The 15,370-nt window shown below is 42.2% G+C and overlaps 1 protein-coding gene across 1 annotated transcript in view; it reads left to right on the forward strand.

Annotated features, from left to right (window-relative positions):
• The window catches only part of LPAR3 (lysophosphatidic acid receptor 3), a 72,687-nt gene that overhangs the window by 8,918 nt on the left and 48,399 nt on the right, over positions 1 to 15,370 (forward strand). Inside the window, exon 2 of the mRNA XM_001917815.6 lies at positions 13,947 to 14,703. Within this exon, the coding sequence (XP_001917850.3) occupies positions 13,968 to 14,703 (736 nt within the window). The 5' untranslated portion in view covers positions 13,947 to 13,967. The remainder of the gene's footprint in view (positions 1 to 13,946; positions 14,704 to 15,370) is intronic.

Here is a 15,370-nt window from a genome sequence, read left to right on the forward strand (position 1 = left end):
CAACAAGTTAGAGCTCACCTCCCTTCTACAACAGAGGAACTGGAGATTCAAAGAGGTGAAGTAACTTTCCTCAGGCTCCACTGATGATAACGGTAATGAAATGAACACGATGTCTCAGAGGCTCTTCTAAGTACTTTATTTAAATCTCCCCACAGCCTAGACAGGTGCTATTCTTATCCCCATTTTATAGATGAGGAAGTCAAGGCACAGAGACGTTATCTGCTACTATTTGAACCCAGAACCTGAAGCCTGTGTTCTTCTGCCACACCCTGTTGTCTCTCCTCTCCTCATCACCCCCTCCTCCACTCCTGCCTCCCTGCTCAGTTTCAGGCAGCAGAAGAAGGAAGTGGCAGAGGCATAAGAATAATCACTGTGGCACTGTGCCCATACTCAGGCAGGGGAAATTTTTACTATAGGTGTAGGATGACTTTGTCATTGCTCCTTGTTAAACTGAAGTGTCAGATCATGAACAGTTAAACTCCCAGAATGCCGATTGTATATTCCATTGAATTTTTTAGAAATTTTGAGTTATCTAAGTTTCTTGGGAAGTATTATCTACCATTTACTGAGTACTTCCTATATGCTAAGCATCTTGCTAAGCACTTTATAAACTTTGCTTTTATTTAATCTTTTCAACGATCCTTTATGGTTGGTGTAGTTATTATGCCATTTTTAGAGAGGAAGTAAAAGGCTGGATCAGCACTGTGCCAGGTGAGAGCCATTGCTGAAAGTGATGAGCTTACATCTGACTCAGGTCCAGCTGATGCCAAAGCTTCTGCTCCTTTCCCCTCATGACCCTGCCACTCCTACATGTCACAGCCTGCATGCTTTCCCTGAAAGGGTTTAGTTTACAAGAACTCCACAGGTCTGGCCTTCCCTTCTCTAAACTCCGTTTTAAATACCCATGCTAAAGTGTTCATTTCTTTCTTTGATCAACAAACATCCATTATACAATGGAGGAGTGGAAATGAGAAAAGTGCACACACACACACAAAACAAACAACTCCCACTCAGAAGAATGGGAGACATGTAGCTGCCACAGGTGCATAAAAATGATGCAGCCCCACTGGGCAGGAATTCTTAAGACCTCCCTGCGCTGGCAGTAGAATAAGTTCTGTGGTTGGTCCCTGCTTCTGCTCTTTGGGAGAGGCCTCCTGGGGGCCCTGACTTTGACTCTGTCCCCTGAGAAGTTCTTCCTTGTCCGTCACCCTCTGTGGCCATAACTGAATTGGGTGATGCAAAGTTTGTGCTCCTTGGCAGAGAAGGAACACTCGCCTTTCCAGGTCAAGCTGTGGCTTCCCTGGCAATATAATTCCTTAAAAATTAGTCCATATGTTTCTGGTCTCTTTTCTTCTAGTCAGTTCCACTTTCCAGTTACGACATCTAAATTCTGTCCTGGACCAAGTTCTTAAGGATGCCTTATTTCCCAACTTCTGTGCTTGGCCCACCTCTCTCTTCCTCTCTTTAGTGGTGTCTACCCAGAGCTCCTCTAAAACGTGCACTTGGGTGGGAAGATGCACCGGTGCTCTGATCTTTACTGTCAGCCTGTCTCCCTTTGTTCCACTGCAAATATCTTATTGAGAGGCATTTGGGACAGGCAGTGAGGGGTGACACTATTTTCTGCTCTTTGGGGTTACAGAAGCAGTTAATTTTTCTGATCCTCCAAGGCCCCCAGGTTCCAGATGCTGTCTGTTCTTTTCCACCTTTGCTTACAAATTTACAGTTCTTGCCTGGGCTCGTCTCTTTCTTGTGTTGCCTTGCGAAAAGCTGCAAGGAGCAGCATGCTCACGTTCTGTTCCTTTCCAGCACCTTCACCTAGGGCTACAGGCTTCTTAGGCAAAGAGGCCCCGAAATACAATGATGTGAAGAAAATGGAAGTTTCTTTTTCTCTCTTGTTAACAGTCCTGAGGTGAGTGGTTCAGCTTTGAACCATGAGAGGTTTCATCTTGTCTCTCTGCTGTCCACTGGGGCGGTGCTTCTCAAACTCTCTATGTGGAAAGACTGGTTTTCTTTATTTCCAATTTGCCAAAGACCAATACTTTTGGTTTATACTCCACTGATTATGCAGTTGTATTTCAAGCAATGTCAAATTGCTGTCAACGTTCCTAAGTGTTCATTTGCAATTTCTATACTTATCTCTTCATTGATGGAAACCGGTCCATGGACAACTTTGAGTCAAGGTTGTCTAGGGCTTTACCCTGGTCTGAATATTCAGTGCTGGATCACAGGCCTGCTTGTGTTCCAACCAGCAGGAAGCTGGAAGAGCACGGAGGAGCACACACTCAATGTTTCGGGGGCTAGCCTGGAAGTCGCACGCTTCATTTATGTTCGTGTTCCAATGGCAAGAACTTAGTCGTGTGGCTCCCCTAGCTTCAAGGAGGCTGGAAAATCGAGTTTGTTACTATGTAATAAAATGAAAACACAATTTAGCAGTCTCTGCCACAGAGTGGAAAGCTAAATAATGATACAAAAAAATAATTATGAGAGAAGTCGCAGGCCAATATACAATTACGGGCAAATGAGTTGCAAAAATGAGCTAGGAGTTCAGCGTCACACCATGCAGAACAGAAATTCTTAGAAATGGAACCTGGGGTCCTACTGGTCCTCTTATTCAACCCGAGGGGCAGAGGCCTGTTGTGTGGTGAGGCTAACAAGGGGAAGTTCACATGAGAAGAAACTGAGAACTGTTTTCTGGGAGGAAGTCTAGAAACCAAACATCCAGGTTTGAAACTGAGTTAGAATCCACAAGGCTGTGTCCAGAGTGCTGGGGCAGGAGCAGATCCAAAGGCCCCTGAACATGATGGTGGTCAGGACCCTGTGGAGCATCAGGGAAGGGGGCTCCAATAATCTATCTCAAGATCATGCAAAGTGCCAGAGATGGGGGGAGCCAGAGGTCCTGGCCAGTGTGAGTGGGGCGAAGCCTCTCCAGCTCCAAACCTCTCTGTCAGTCTGTGACTGCTATTCTATGAGCAGCTAGTGAGACCTGAGGCCACCAGCATTTTAAGCCCCTACATTAAAAACCTGGGGTTTAAACTTGAAACTTTATTCCTTATTGTGGCCTCATCATGAGAGAGAGAGAGAGCGTGAGAGGTGTCTGCATTTGAGATAGTTATTTTGGAATCATCCACATAGAGAAAATAATTTAAGCCATAGTAGCTGTGGTGGAAGAAAGGTTAAAGGGGAAGAAGAGAAGGCTGAGAACCAAGTCTAGGGTACGTACACTTCAAGGCTGATGGAAGATCAGGAGACAGAAATACCGAGGACAGTGGGCAAAGAACCGGGAAAAGTCGAGTCACAGAGGCATGGGAGGGGAGTTTCAAGAAGGGAATAACCAACGATTTGTCAAATTCCACAGTGAATCCAAAGAAAAAGAATATTGGAAACAGGATTTGGGAATTATTCAATAAAATTGAACACATTTTTATTTTGTTCTGATTACAATCAAGGTTCTGTGTTTGTGCTTCAAAGAACAGGGAGACAGAAAGATACCAGCTCTGCTCTCAACAGATTTGGAAGGGAGATTAAGACAAATAAATATTTAATAAAGTGTGCTAAATGCCACAGGAGAGGTACCAAGTATTTCTCAACCAAATTTCTTGAAAGAATAACCTATACTTTTTTTCTACTTCTGTATCCCCTAAGTATTATTCAACACAGTGTGATCAGGTTTCTATCTCCTCTCCTTCCAACCAGCTGACTGAAACTAACCAATGCATGAACCAGACATTTGTGTGCATCTACTACATGATGCTGTGTTGGGCAGCAGGTGCACGAACCTAAGTAAGAACCTGTTCTAGCCCTTATGAAGCCCACAGTCTGGTGGCAAAGGCTGACTCTGAGGCAGAGAATGCTTCTACGGTACAATATCAGGTGATTTTTCCCCCAGTGGCTAAAAGAGAGTCTGAATCTAGTAAATACAAAGTCATTTTAGGAGAATCAATGTATACATGTATGAAAGTGCCAGTTGTATGGGTTTGTATAGTTCCAGAGTCAAGGACTGCCTCTCATCACCCCCAGCCATGTTCGTATTCTCAGTGGAAGGAGTACGTGGAAGAATAGAGGTGAAGAGCGCTAGAATAAGAGGAGGCTACTGATGGAACAGGGACGAGCTTATTCCTGAGCTCCCCTCTCAGTGCCTTGAGGCCCCAGAGTTCTTCGTCTACTCATGGACTTTGTCTCTATTATGTTCCCAGGGTCCAAAGATCCTCTGTCATTATAGCATCTTCACCAAGGCTGCAGGCTACTGAACTTGTGGGAGAGCAGCACTTATCCAGCAGCCCCCATGGCTGGCCCCCGCCACTGGAAGTGTCACTGGGGAGGATGGGTCAGTGGTGCCCACCACAATGCAGCCCTTGTAGCTGTGTCTGCGTTGCCTCGCATCAGGATGAGTGCCCCCGGGCTCAGGTTGTCCCCCCCACCCCCCAACTTGTCTTCCTAACACGCATCATAAGGAAAAGTCTACTGCTTCATTCTCTGCAGTATCTAGTTTCAAATCTGGTTTATTTTTAGGCCAAAATTATTTTTATTCCATGTCATTTATTTCCAAGGTTTACAAGACCAGAAGCACAGATAGAATTGGAACTGATCTTGGATTACAAGAAGGACATCTATGAGGTGGACTCCAGTATGCAGGGATCTGTTGGAATACAATATAGTTGTCTTTATTTTGTGTAACCCTTATAAGCGAGGGTAAATCACTCATTTACTGAATCACTTACTATATGTAGAGAAATTTACTAAGGTTCTGGTATGCATAAGGGGACATTGAGGGCATCAGAAGAATGATGACACCGGTCCATGCCCTTTGGGATATGATTTATTCCTCTTTCCTTCTCTGAGAGTTGTTATATTTATAACTAGGAAATGTTGTATGTACTAGATCTTGCTAAAAGATTTAAGAAAAACCATAATATAGTAAAACCTTGCAAATTTTGTTTGTATTATAATATGCTTTAAATGACTTCTGTATTATTCAGAGTTTTACAGGAAACAGATGATCCAGTTAAACTGGTAACTGGGGGAGGGCAGAGTTCATGGAAACCAGCGAGAGATGGCGCAGTGCCCCAGAGTAGCAGTTAACATCCCTCAACCTGACAGCCAAGGAAAGGGAGAAGGGGAGTTTCCAGTATGGAGAGGCTGCCTGATGGGAGCTACCCCAGCCAACCCACAGCAACCTGGCAGGGAAGGAGCGGGGGAAACCAGTATCTCAGCCTCAAACTCCTTCCTCCTCCCCATCTCTTGCTGTCCCTCTCGTTGGCAGGAGCTGGAGGGCAAGGGAGCCTGTTGATGTGGTCCCTCAGGGTAAAGAGAAGGTTGGAGAGGGGAGCTGGAGGGGCCAATGGATGAGATCAGGCACAGCATTCAGATGCCTTTTCTATGCATTTCTATGGGCTAGCAGCAGATGTGCTATTTTACCACCAGATGGGCACGGGGAGGGAGAGGGAGGCAGGAGGGCGAGGCCATGAGCTTCCTGCCTCGGTGATGAATGCTACTTCCTGACTAAAGCTGGCAGTCCTGGAGGAGACTCTGGTTGGTTTAGCAGTAGCAGTTCTCTCTTTTAGAAGCTCTGAAGCCTTGATTAAGCAACTGTTTCCCACTACAGCCACATGCTTTGAAAATACGATTTTCCTTTCCCTAGAGAGTTTCAGGATGCAGTCAGGCACTAACCTGGGCTGGTGTGGTCTCCAGACGCATGGCAGGGTCACTGCCCATCACTGTTGACTTGTCACTGGTAACAGGGGGGATTATTTGGAACAAACCACATAGAGCAAGAGACTCTTGAATATCGTTCTCAGAACAGGAGGCAGGAGATGGGTCACAAATGGAGTGAGAGCAAGGGAATGCAGTACCACAGTGAGGTTAGGACCGACAGTTTGCACGAAAAGTTTTCTGTTGCGAATTTTACAACATAAATCGAATTTTCTTCTCATAGGAAGTCGTTTGCTGTAAGCAGGAACTTCAGAATTTCTCAACATGTATTTTCAGAGTGAGAAAATTCTTTGTACAAGAAGACTATCTCTTTCAGCTATGAATGCCCACACTTTAAATTTTGGCATTCTCTCCTCCTTCAAAAAGTAAAGCTACTGACATGTGACTATACAATGCTCTAAGGATTATTTGCTATGTAATAGAACATATGGAGTTATATTATGTATAAATATTATCAATTTTAAGCATTTTGATTAGTGTCTTTCCTTTTAAGAGGGTCAAAGGACAAAGTGTGTTTGTTCTCTTTCTACTCTAATGAATTAGATGAGATTAAAATTGTATAATAGATAAAACAAACACCATTAAAGATTTACATTACATTTGGATAAGCTAAGTCGGGGAATTTGCTGATCCTGTAAATTCTGTCTCACCTCTTTTATTTGGTTTAGTTCTGTATGTTTCCAAATTTGCTTTCCTGTTTAATCAAGAGGTTTAAGACAGTCTGCAGTCATTAGTGACATTTGGGGAACAATGCTTTTGATTATAGTTCTTTACTAAACAAGGCATAGAGTAGAGGCCGTGTGTATATACCATGGCATCTTGGAAGTCTACCCACTCGATGGAGAGAGAGAGAAAGCAGTAGTTGGACCAACTGACATACAACAGGCCGGTCCTCCCTACATAAACATGCACTGGCACAGTGACCTATTTGTTCTGCTCGGCTCAGGCTGCAGCTCTCCCCTGCGTGTCACTCCCTCTGAGCAGAAGATGACTTGAGGCACGGAAGTTTCTCATTTCCCAAGCGCACCCAGGGTGTGCCTGCCCCTCCTCTGTGTGGCTGTGCTCTTGGGACCTTTACTAACAGTAGAGGTGCTGAGGTGTATTGTGGTGACCTGGCTGCCATGTGGAGAACAGAGGATCTAAATCCCAACAATTTTATGTGCCTGAGTTTACCATTCATTGTTAAGCAACAGAACAATGAAACTTTAGCAAAGTTGAATTTAGCTTTCTTAGGAGAAATGATCTACTGTTTTAAGCTAGGGGAGCAGATTTGTAACAGCCCTGCAGTTAACAGGTACTCCTAAATATTAGCTTTCCCCAAGAGTATCAGGGGCCTCCAGTACTCTATTCTAGACAATGTCTGTTTAAACTGAATCTCGAACAACTTGCTACTCCTCTGTGTGTATTACCATAGCAAAGAGTAAAGTAACTGCTCATGAAGCATGTGGACTTTATTTTGAAATTATTGCATTATAGTAGAGTTGATAACACCCTCTCCCCACTCTCGTTTAAAAAATTTTTTTAAATATGTATTTATACAACAGTTTTATGTTTACAGAGAAATTGAGCAGATAGTGTAGAGTTCCCATCTTATATCCCTCTCCTGCGTGCGATTTCCCTTATTATTAACATTCACATTAATATCATACATTTGTTATAATTAATGAGCTGATGTAGATACATGATTATTAACTGAAGTCCATACTTTGTTCAGATTTCTTTAGTTTTTACCTAATGTCCTTGTTCTTTTCCAGGATCCACATTATATTTAGTTGTTACGTCTCCTTAGGTTTCTCTTAGCTGTGACAGTTTCTCAGGTTTTCCTTGTTTTTGATGACCCTGAAGGTTTTTGAGGCATCCTGATCAGGAATTTTGTAGACTGTCTCCCAGTTGGGATTTGTCTGAGGTTTTTCTTGTGATCAGACTGGGGTTATGGGTTTTTGGGAGGAGCATCACAGAGTAAAGTGCCGTTCTTACCATATATCGAGATTACGGACTAGCAACATGACTTAACGCTGTTGATATTGACCTTGATCACCTGGCTGAAGTTGCATTAGTCAAGTTTCTCCACTGAAAAGTGACCCCCCCCCAGGCCCCCACACTGTCCTCTTTGAGAGGAAGTCATGCACAGCCCGCAGTAAGGAGTGGGGAGTTATGTTATCCTCCTTTAGGGTGGAATATCTGCATACTTTATTTGGAATTCTTCTGCATGGCAGATTTGTCTCTTCTTTCTCATTTATTATTTTATTCCATCATTTATTTGTATCAGTATGGACTCACGGATGTTTATTTTATACTTTGAGTTATGAGCCAATACTACTTCATTTACTGTCACTCAGACTGTTCCAGCGTTGGCCTTTGGGTTGCCCTCTCTTTTGAAGTTATGTTCAAAGAGGAATCCTGGTTTCTCATGTCCATACTGATAGGGGACAGGTCCCTGTTGTGGGACTGCCCTTTAGACCACCCTGTCTTGTCTGCTGTGGTGAACCTGCTGTTCAAGGGTGGCAAACCCTACTCCTCGCACCTCTCAGCCAGCAGGGCTTGGAGCCAAGTCTATAGAGGGAAATGAAAGAGTCATGAGACCCAAATTAGAGAGTATGCAGAAGAAGAAGAAAGTAATAATGCTCAGTTTGGGTAAATGGCTAGAGTTCATGCGGGCATGTATGTGTGCACAAGGATACTTCATTTAACAAGTATTTACTGAGTTCCTACTATGTGCAGGGCATTTTTCCAGGCCCTGGGGATGTGTCATAAGAACACAAAGTCCCTGACTCCTAAGTGCATGGGGAGACAGACCATAGCCCCAAGACGTTAGAGTCAGGTAGTGAGAAACTCTGTAAAGAAAAATAGAGCAGAGTTACAGGGTGAAAGTGCAGGAGGGTAGGGTGAGGTGTTCTTTTAGAGAGTGACAGGGAAGGGATCTCTGGTGAAGTGACATTTGAGCCAGAATGAGGTGGAGAAAGGAGTCTGTGAGTATGTGGGGGAAGAGGTTCGGGGCAGAAGGAACAGCAAGTCTAGACGCCTTGAAACCAAGAGCTGAAATGAACCTCAGGGATCATATATGGATCTGAACCTCCCATGCTATCCCAGTTTTGCCATTAAAATGAATTATTAAAAAGAATTTAGTGAGCAAAGGTAATTGCTTATGCAGAAGTGGTCTCTTTTCCGGCTGTTAGCTACCTGTTAGCCTAACCTTCAAGTCCCATTTGGCTGGGGTTTCCAGACAGGAGAGGCCTCTTCTGCATTTGTGGACCAGAGGAAAGAAAATATGCCCAGCACCGAGTGACCTTGATTTTGATGCACTCTGATTCTTCCTGGGAGGAGGAGGGGAGTGCTGTTGAAAGCCAGCTGAAAGGCCAGCAGCAACTTGTCTTGTAAGATGCATCTAGAAATACAAGCTGCTTGAGTGGTTTTCAGATGTCTTAATTTTCATAATTGTTTCCACATTATGGACTGGCTGGACGTTTTTTCAGAGAATCCAGTTGGGAGAGTCTAAATGAAAGCTTTGCTCATGAAGTTTTCATTTGGATTCCACATATAGACTTTCTAAACCATCACTTTATGAAGTCTTAAATTACTGAAGTTTGAAGTTGCGGTAATAGCTCCAAAGTTTAACATCTTTTGTTTCTGGGTCAGAACTATTCAAATCCTTTAAACCTTTAGTATAAAAAAAAGAGAGAAAAGAAAAAAACAGCTTGGGATTTGGCAGAATTAAAGTTTAGCAACATTTAACTAGTCTTGAAATTGACCATATTGTGTGGCCTCACTTAGCGTAACATTTGAAAACATATTTTCAGAAAATTGTCTTTTCTACACTTTTCAGGGCTAGTAAAACAAAAAACAAAAACGAAAGGCTATTTAGAATGCCCCATTTTTTTTATAGTGCAAAACAGTCCTTGAAGGTGATTTGATCAGACCGTTCTATTTTGGTAATTCTATATTATTGTCAGTATCACTGTAGTTCTTGGTTGTCTGGTGTTTTGGGTGGTGGGGAGAAGGTATAGTGTTGTAGATTAGCATGGGAGCACAGCTGCCAGAGTAGAATCCAGGGTCTTCCCCTTTCTAGTTGTGTGACCATCAGGAAGGGTGCTTCTGTTTCCTCATCTGCAGAATGGATGGAATAATAGTATCTATATCATTCTTGGGAGGATTACAGAAGATGACCCATGTGAAATGCTTAGTCCAGCACCTGGCACCAAGTGATCACTCAAATATTAGCAATTAAAAATAGTAATAATGAAGTGGAGATATTAAGTAACTCACCCAAGAACACAGAGTTAATAAGTGAAGGAGTTCTCTAATTGTCCTAGTTAGGAGGTGATGTGTAAGTCAGCAAAGGCATTTAACTAAACCTTTTCATTTTAGTGGGGGAAGAGAGAGTGTAGGATGTAGATTCATTCATTTATTCTACCAGTGCTGATACTATAGACATGACCTCAAAAGGCAAGGTCCCTCCTCTGCTCGAACAGAACAGTGTAGTGGAGGGGGTTGGACATTAAAGGCATAAACACAAAGAGAATATGTGATGAATGACAAGTGCTCTGATGAAGATAAAACAGGGCTCTCTCATAGTGAGCGCTGTGGAGTTTCTTTGGATTGCTCAGAGAAGATTTCTCAGTGGAGGGGATGTTTAAGCCAGGATCACAGAATCATATTTGAAGGCTTGAGAGAGGTCAAGATGATAAATCCATCGTTTCTTATAAGCTGACTAAAGTTTTTGGTAATTTCTAGCTAAGGAAATATGGTGATCTGTAGTTAATATGTATTAGAGCCTGTCAACAAGCTTAGCAACATATGGCAGAGGAGGAAAAATCAAAAGTACTCATTCATAGAACATCCACTTATTCACTTTTGGAACTCTGAGGTGATTACGTTAGGAAACATCTATAGGAGAGCTGGAGAGAGTGACATCCTGATGTGCTTAGTTGTCAGCATATAGGGTTATATAGTTACATGAAGTTTTAAATAGGAAACCATTTTATTTTCATTATCACTGAAAAACTCTAAAATGTGCTGTGCTGGTAAGAGTAGTAATAATGAACATAAGCAAATCCTTGAGGCTTTTCCTTTGAACATTAATTTTGATTTTTCAGAGCTGTAGTTGTCAAAGGAAGGTAAAATACATTAAGTAGAATGTGTGCTCCTAAGAAAGAATTTGTAAAGCAATATTTAAAAGCCTATTTGTTTATTACAGAAATGTAGAACATAGGAAAAACTGGAAACAATTTTTTAAAAATTCTGCTATTCTTAATTAACTATTTACTATTTTGAGATTGTTTTCCTTATCTTTTTCTATGTCTTTTAAAAATAGCCAACACACACAAATATATACATGTGTGTATATATATATACACACAAATACATATATGTATGAATACATACGTATGTAGTTATTGGCAATGAAAATAATGGCTCGTGGTTTTTCTCATGTTAACACAGCTTCACGATAAACATGAGTTTCAGTGGTTCTATAATATTCCGTCCTGTGGGATCTTTTTCATCAATTCCCTATATGAACTTTTTTTCTCTCATTGCCTGCTTCTCCCCAAAGTAGAATTCTGGCCTGGGAGGTAAGGAGCTACTTGGTGGAAGTTCTGTTTAGTCATGGGTTTTCTGTGGTTTCTCAACTTTGTAAGACAACAGTACTTCTCAGTCTCAGGACAGTTTTTGTTAAAACATGTCTAAGAATGTGCCATTTTGACTTTGATGGGAGAATGTTGAATTTGAAAATTTTAAAGTGAAAATCATTGAGGTTTTAGAGCATCCTGTAATTATAAACTCAACCAAATTTATGAACCAAAGTTAAAATTTTAAGACCCCTTCAAAAGGATATTAGCATAATTTTAACCAGTTTTTGGTAGTATCTTAATTCCAACATCTTTCCGACATATTAATCTTGATATTACTGATGAATTAATCAAGGATAATGTAACTTTTAAATTAGAAACGTGTTTCTCTTAGCTCTCTAGGGCATGTAACAAAATAAAATACATAAATTATTTTTTATTAGTGAAAGGACACATAAAATTGCATCATTAAAATTTCTTATGTGGTTCTTAGATTGTCTTGAATTTCTGTATACTTTCAACACTGTTGAAAGCTGAATTTCCTCCTTGGATATTTAAATTGGATTTCACTAGATTAGTATCTTCTATTCAACTCTCATCTGCTACTGGTGGGATTAGAAATAGAATCTGTCTCAAGGGCAGTTTGATATATGTATCAGCAGCCTTTAAATAAATTTATATCCTTTACTTCATCAATTTGAAACCTTTGGGTTAATTCTAAGGAAATAATTGACCAAATATGTAAAGATTAATCCACAAGAATGTAGCCTTGCTTATAAAAGTGAAATATTGGAAACAACCTAAATGTCCAACATTTAGGGATTGGTTGAGTGAAATGTGCTATATTCATATACTGGAATATTATAAAGCTGTATGTATCTGTATTTTTAATTTGGGAAAATTATGGTATAGTGTAGATATTTTGGCCTGTTTTATGGGGTTATCTGATATTGGCAGTTAAATATTGGTGAATATCTGCCAAAGGGAGCAATTTTTGTTTTGTCATTGTTAAAACTGCGTCCCCCTCCTTTGTAGTTGAAAGGCACTAGAACCATTTGTCTCTTGAGACCACTCCCAGTTTAAGCATATAAAATGACATTTTACCTTCCATTTGCCATGATAGAGAAGGAAGTATCTAATTCATTTACAAGGATCATTACCCTATTAGAATATAATTAAAAAGAAGACTGTCTGAGATACACTTCTGTTTTGTACTGCTTCAAACTGATATCTGATCTACTTATCCTGATTCTGGATATGGTATTATATCCATATATTGCAGAATTTATATCCAAATTGCAGAATTTGTAAGAACTGTAATAGCTGGGGATTTCTATTAAGCTTTTGCTGTTAGAGCCGCTTTGTTCTCACCAGTGGACGGCTCTGTGCCTGGGCCTACTGGATCTCTGGTTCTCCAGCAAGTAAATTGCAGCCTCATTCCTTGTGAGGGAGCCCACAGTCATTCTCCCCAGAAGATAGATTTCCAGGCCTTCAATCCCAGTCTTCTTTGATTGGACCCTTCATGGCCGTGGCCAGACCACTGCAAGGCAGAACACCTGGTCTTTCCACCAAGCATAGATGGATGGGCATCCTTAGAGCTTCATCCCAGCTCCTCCTTGCCTGGAATCCCTCACTTTTGGGGTCCAAAAGATCTTGACCTGAGATTAGTACCTTCTCTGTCTGCCTGATACCCTGGTTTGGAGATTACTTTCAGACATGTGTCCTGAAGACTTGCCCTCACTTGGCAGGCATGTCCTCACATCCGCATGGGGTTGGACATCTTCCCAAATTCCACATCTCAGTTTTGCCCATGGAGGCCTGCTCTTCCACCACTTGCTGTGTTCAAGAGAGCCCAGGGAAGGAAACTGACTTGAAGTGATTGAGTTGGAAAATTCAGTAAACAAATTCACATTTGTACGGTGTGGATTAGGAGAATATGAGGAAGAAATGAACAAGAAGGTCAGGAAGGGGTATTGAGACCAAAGTCCCCAGCCCTGCACCGCAGGCTTAACAAGTGAGTGCTGTCGTTGTAGCTGGAAACCAAAAGATGGCAAAAGGAGGATCAGGAGTAGAATCGGAAGTGGTGGAAAACTAATCTCTTGGGGAAGCCATTTGGTCGTGTGAAGAGTAATTCAACCCCAATTATCTTGGCAAGAAGGTGCCAGACATTACCAACCTGCCCTTGATTAATGAACTGAACCCACACATAAGAACTGAGCTGGAAATCACCAGGAGGAAGCATTAATTGTGCTGCGTTTAACCGTTACCAAGGCAGAGTGCATTTTTCAGGCCTCAGAATATTTGACCTACTGCTGCCTCAATGATCATTCATTCATTCAGCCAGCCAGTCAGCCAGCCATTCAGCAAATATCTGTCATGCGGCAGCCAGGGCAGATGGGTCCTGGGGTTATAATGGTAAACGAAACAGACAGAGACCCTCCCTCACTGAGCTTATGGCCTAGCCTGGGAAATGGACAACACTTACTGATGAGAGATGAATGCTGTGATAGGAGGTCAGGGGCTGGGGTCCTGGAGCAAGGGACATTCACACTGAGATCTGAAGGATTAACAGGAGTTGACTAGAACAAGAGGCTTAGCAGTGGCAATTGGTGGGCTAGTGATTGATTTTGCAAAGAGTGATATTTGTTTCTTCTTTAAATTTCTTTCTAGGATGTTTGGTTCTTCTCCACAATGAATGAGTGTCACTATGATAAGCAGATGGACTTTTTTTATAATAGGAGCAACAGTGACACTGTCGATGAGTGGACAGGAACGAAGCTTGTGATTGTTTTGTGTGTTGGAACGTTTTTCTGCCTGTTTATTTTTTTTTCTAATTCTCTGGTCATCGCAGCAGTGATCAAAAACAGAAAGTTTCATTTCCCCTTCTACTACCTGTTGGCTAACCTAGCTGCTGCAGATTTCTTTGCTGGAATTGCCTATGTATTCCTGATGTTTAACACTGGCCCAGTTTCGAAAACTTTGACAGTCAACCGCTGGTTTCTCCGCCAGGGACTTCTGGATACTAGCTTGACCGCCTCCCTGACCAATTTGCTGGTTATTGCTGTGGAGAGGCACATGTCAATCATGAGGATGCGGGTCCACAGCAACCTGACCAAAAAGAGGGTGACGCTGCTCATTTTGTTCGTCTGGGCCATTGCCATCTTTATGGGGGCGGTCCCCACACTGGGCTGGAATTGCCTCTGTGACGTCTCTGCCTGCTCTTCCCTGGCCCCCATTTACAGCAGGAGTTACCTCATTTTCTGGGCTGTGTCCAACCTCGTGGCCTTCTTCATCATGGTTGTGGTATATCTGCGGATCTACATGTACGTCAAGAGGAAAACCAATGTCTTATCTCCACATACAAGTGGGTCCATCAGCCGCCGGAAGACACCCATGAAGCTAATGAAGACGGTGATGACTGTCTTAGGTAAGAGGAACCAAGTGAGCCATTATTCCCATCCCTTCAGCAAATATTTATTGAGTACCTACTGTATACAAGGCACTTACTAGGTAGTAGGAATGCAGCAGTGAACAAGATCAGATGCAAAGCCCCACCTACCTGGAACTTATACTCTAATAGGGGAAGACAAGCTAAGTGTTCTCATGGGGATAAACAAAATAATTTTATAATAAATGTTATTATAAAGTTTATAAAATAAGATATTGATAAGTCCTCAGGGAAAAATGAAGCAGGGGAGCGAGATAAGGAGAGCAGGTATAGTTTGTAATTTTAAAAAGTGTTGTGAGAGACAGCTTCATCTAGAAGATGACTTTTGAGCAGAGACGTGAAGGTGGTAGGGAGTGGGCCATGTGGGTGTCTGGGGAAGGGGGTTCCAGGCAGAAGATGCAATAAGCATAGGAGCGCTGAGCAGCGAGGAGGCTGGGTGTCTGGAGTGGAGTGAGCAAGGGGAGAGGAGGAGGAGATAAGGTCAGAAGGCTGATGGCATGGGGGTGGGGCAACTCAGATTATATGGGGCTGCACAGTTATCATAAGGAATTATTTGGCTTTTCTGAGTGAGATGAGAAGCCATTGGAAGGTTTTGAACAAGGGAATGACATGATCTGACCTACATTTTAAGGGCATCTTCCTGGCT

This window comes from Equus caballus, chromosome 5 (assembly GCF_041296265.1).
Source record: "Equus caballus isolate H_3958 breed thoroughbred chromosome 5, TB-T2T, whole genome shotgun sequence".
NCBI lineage: Eukaryota > Metazoa > Chordata > Mammalia > Perissodactyla > Equidae > Equus > Equus caballus.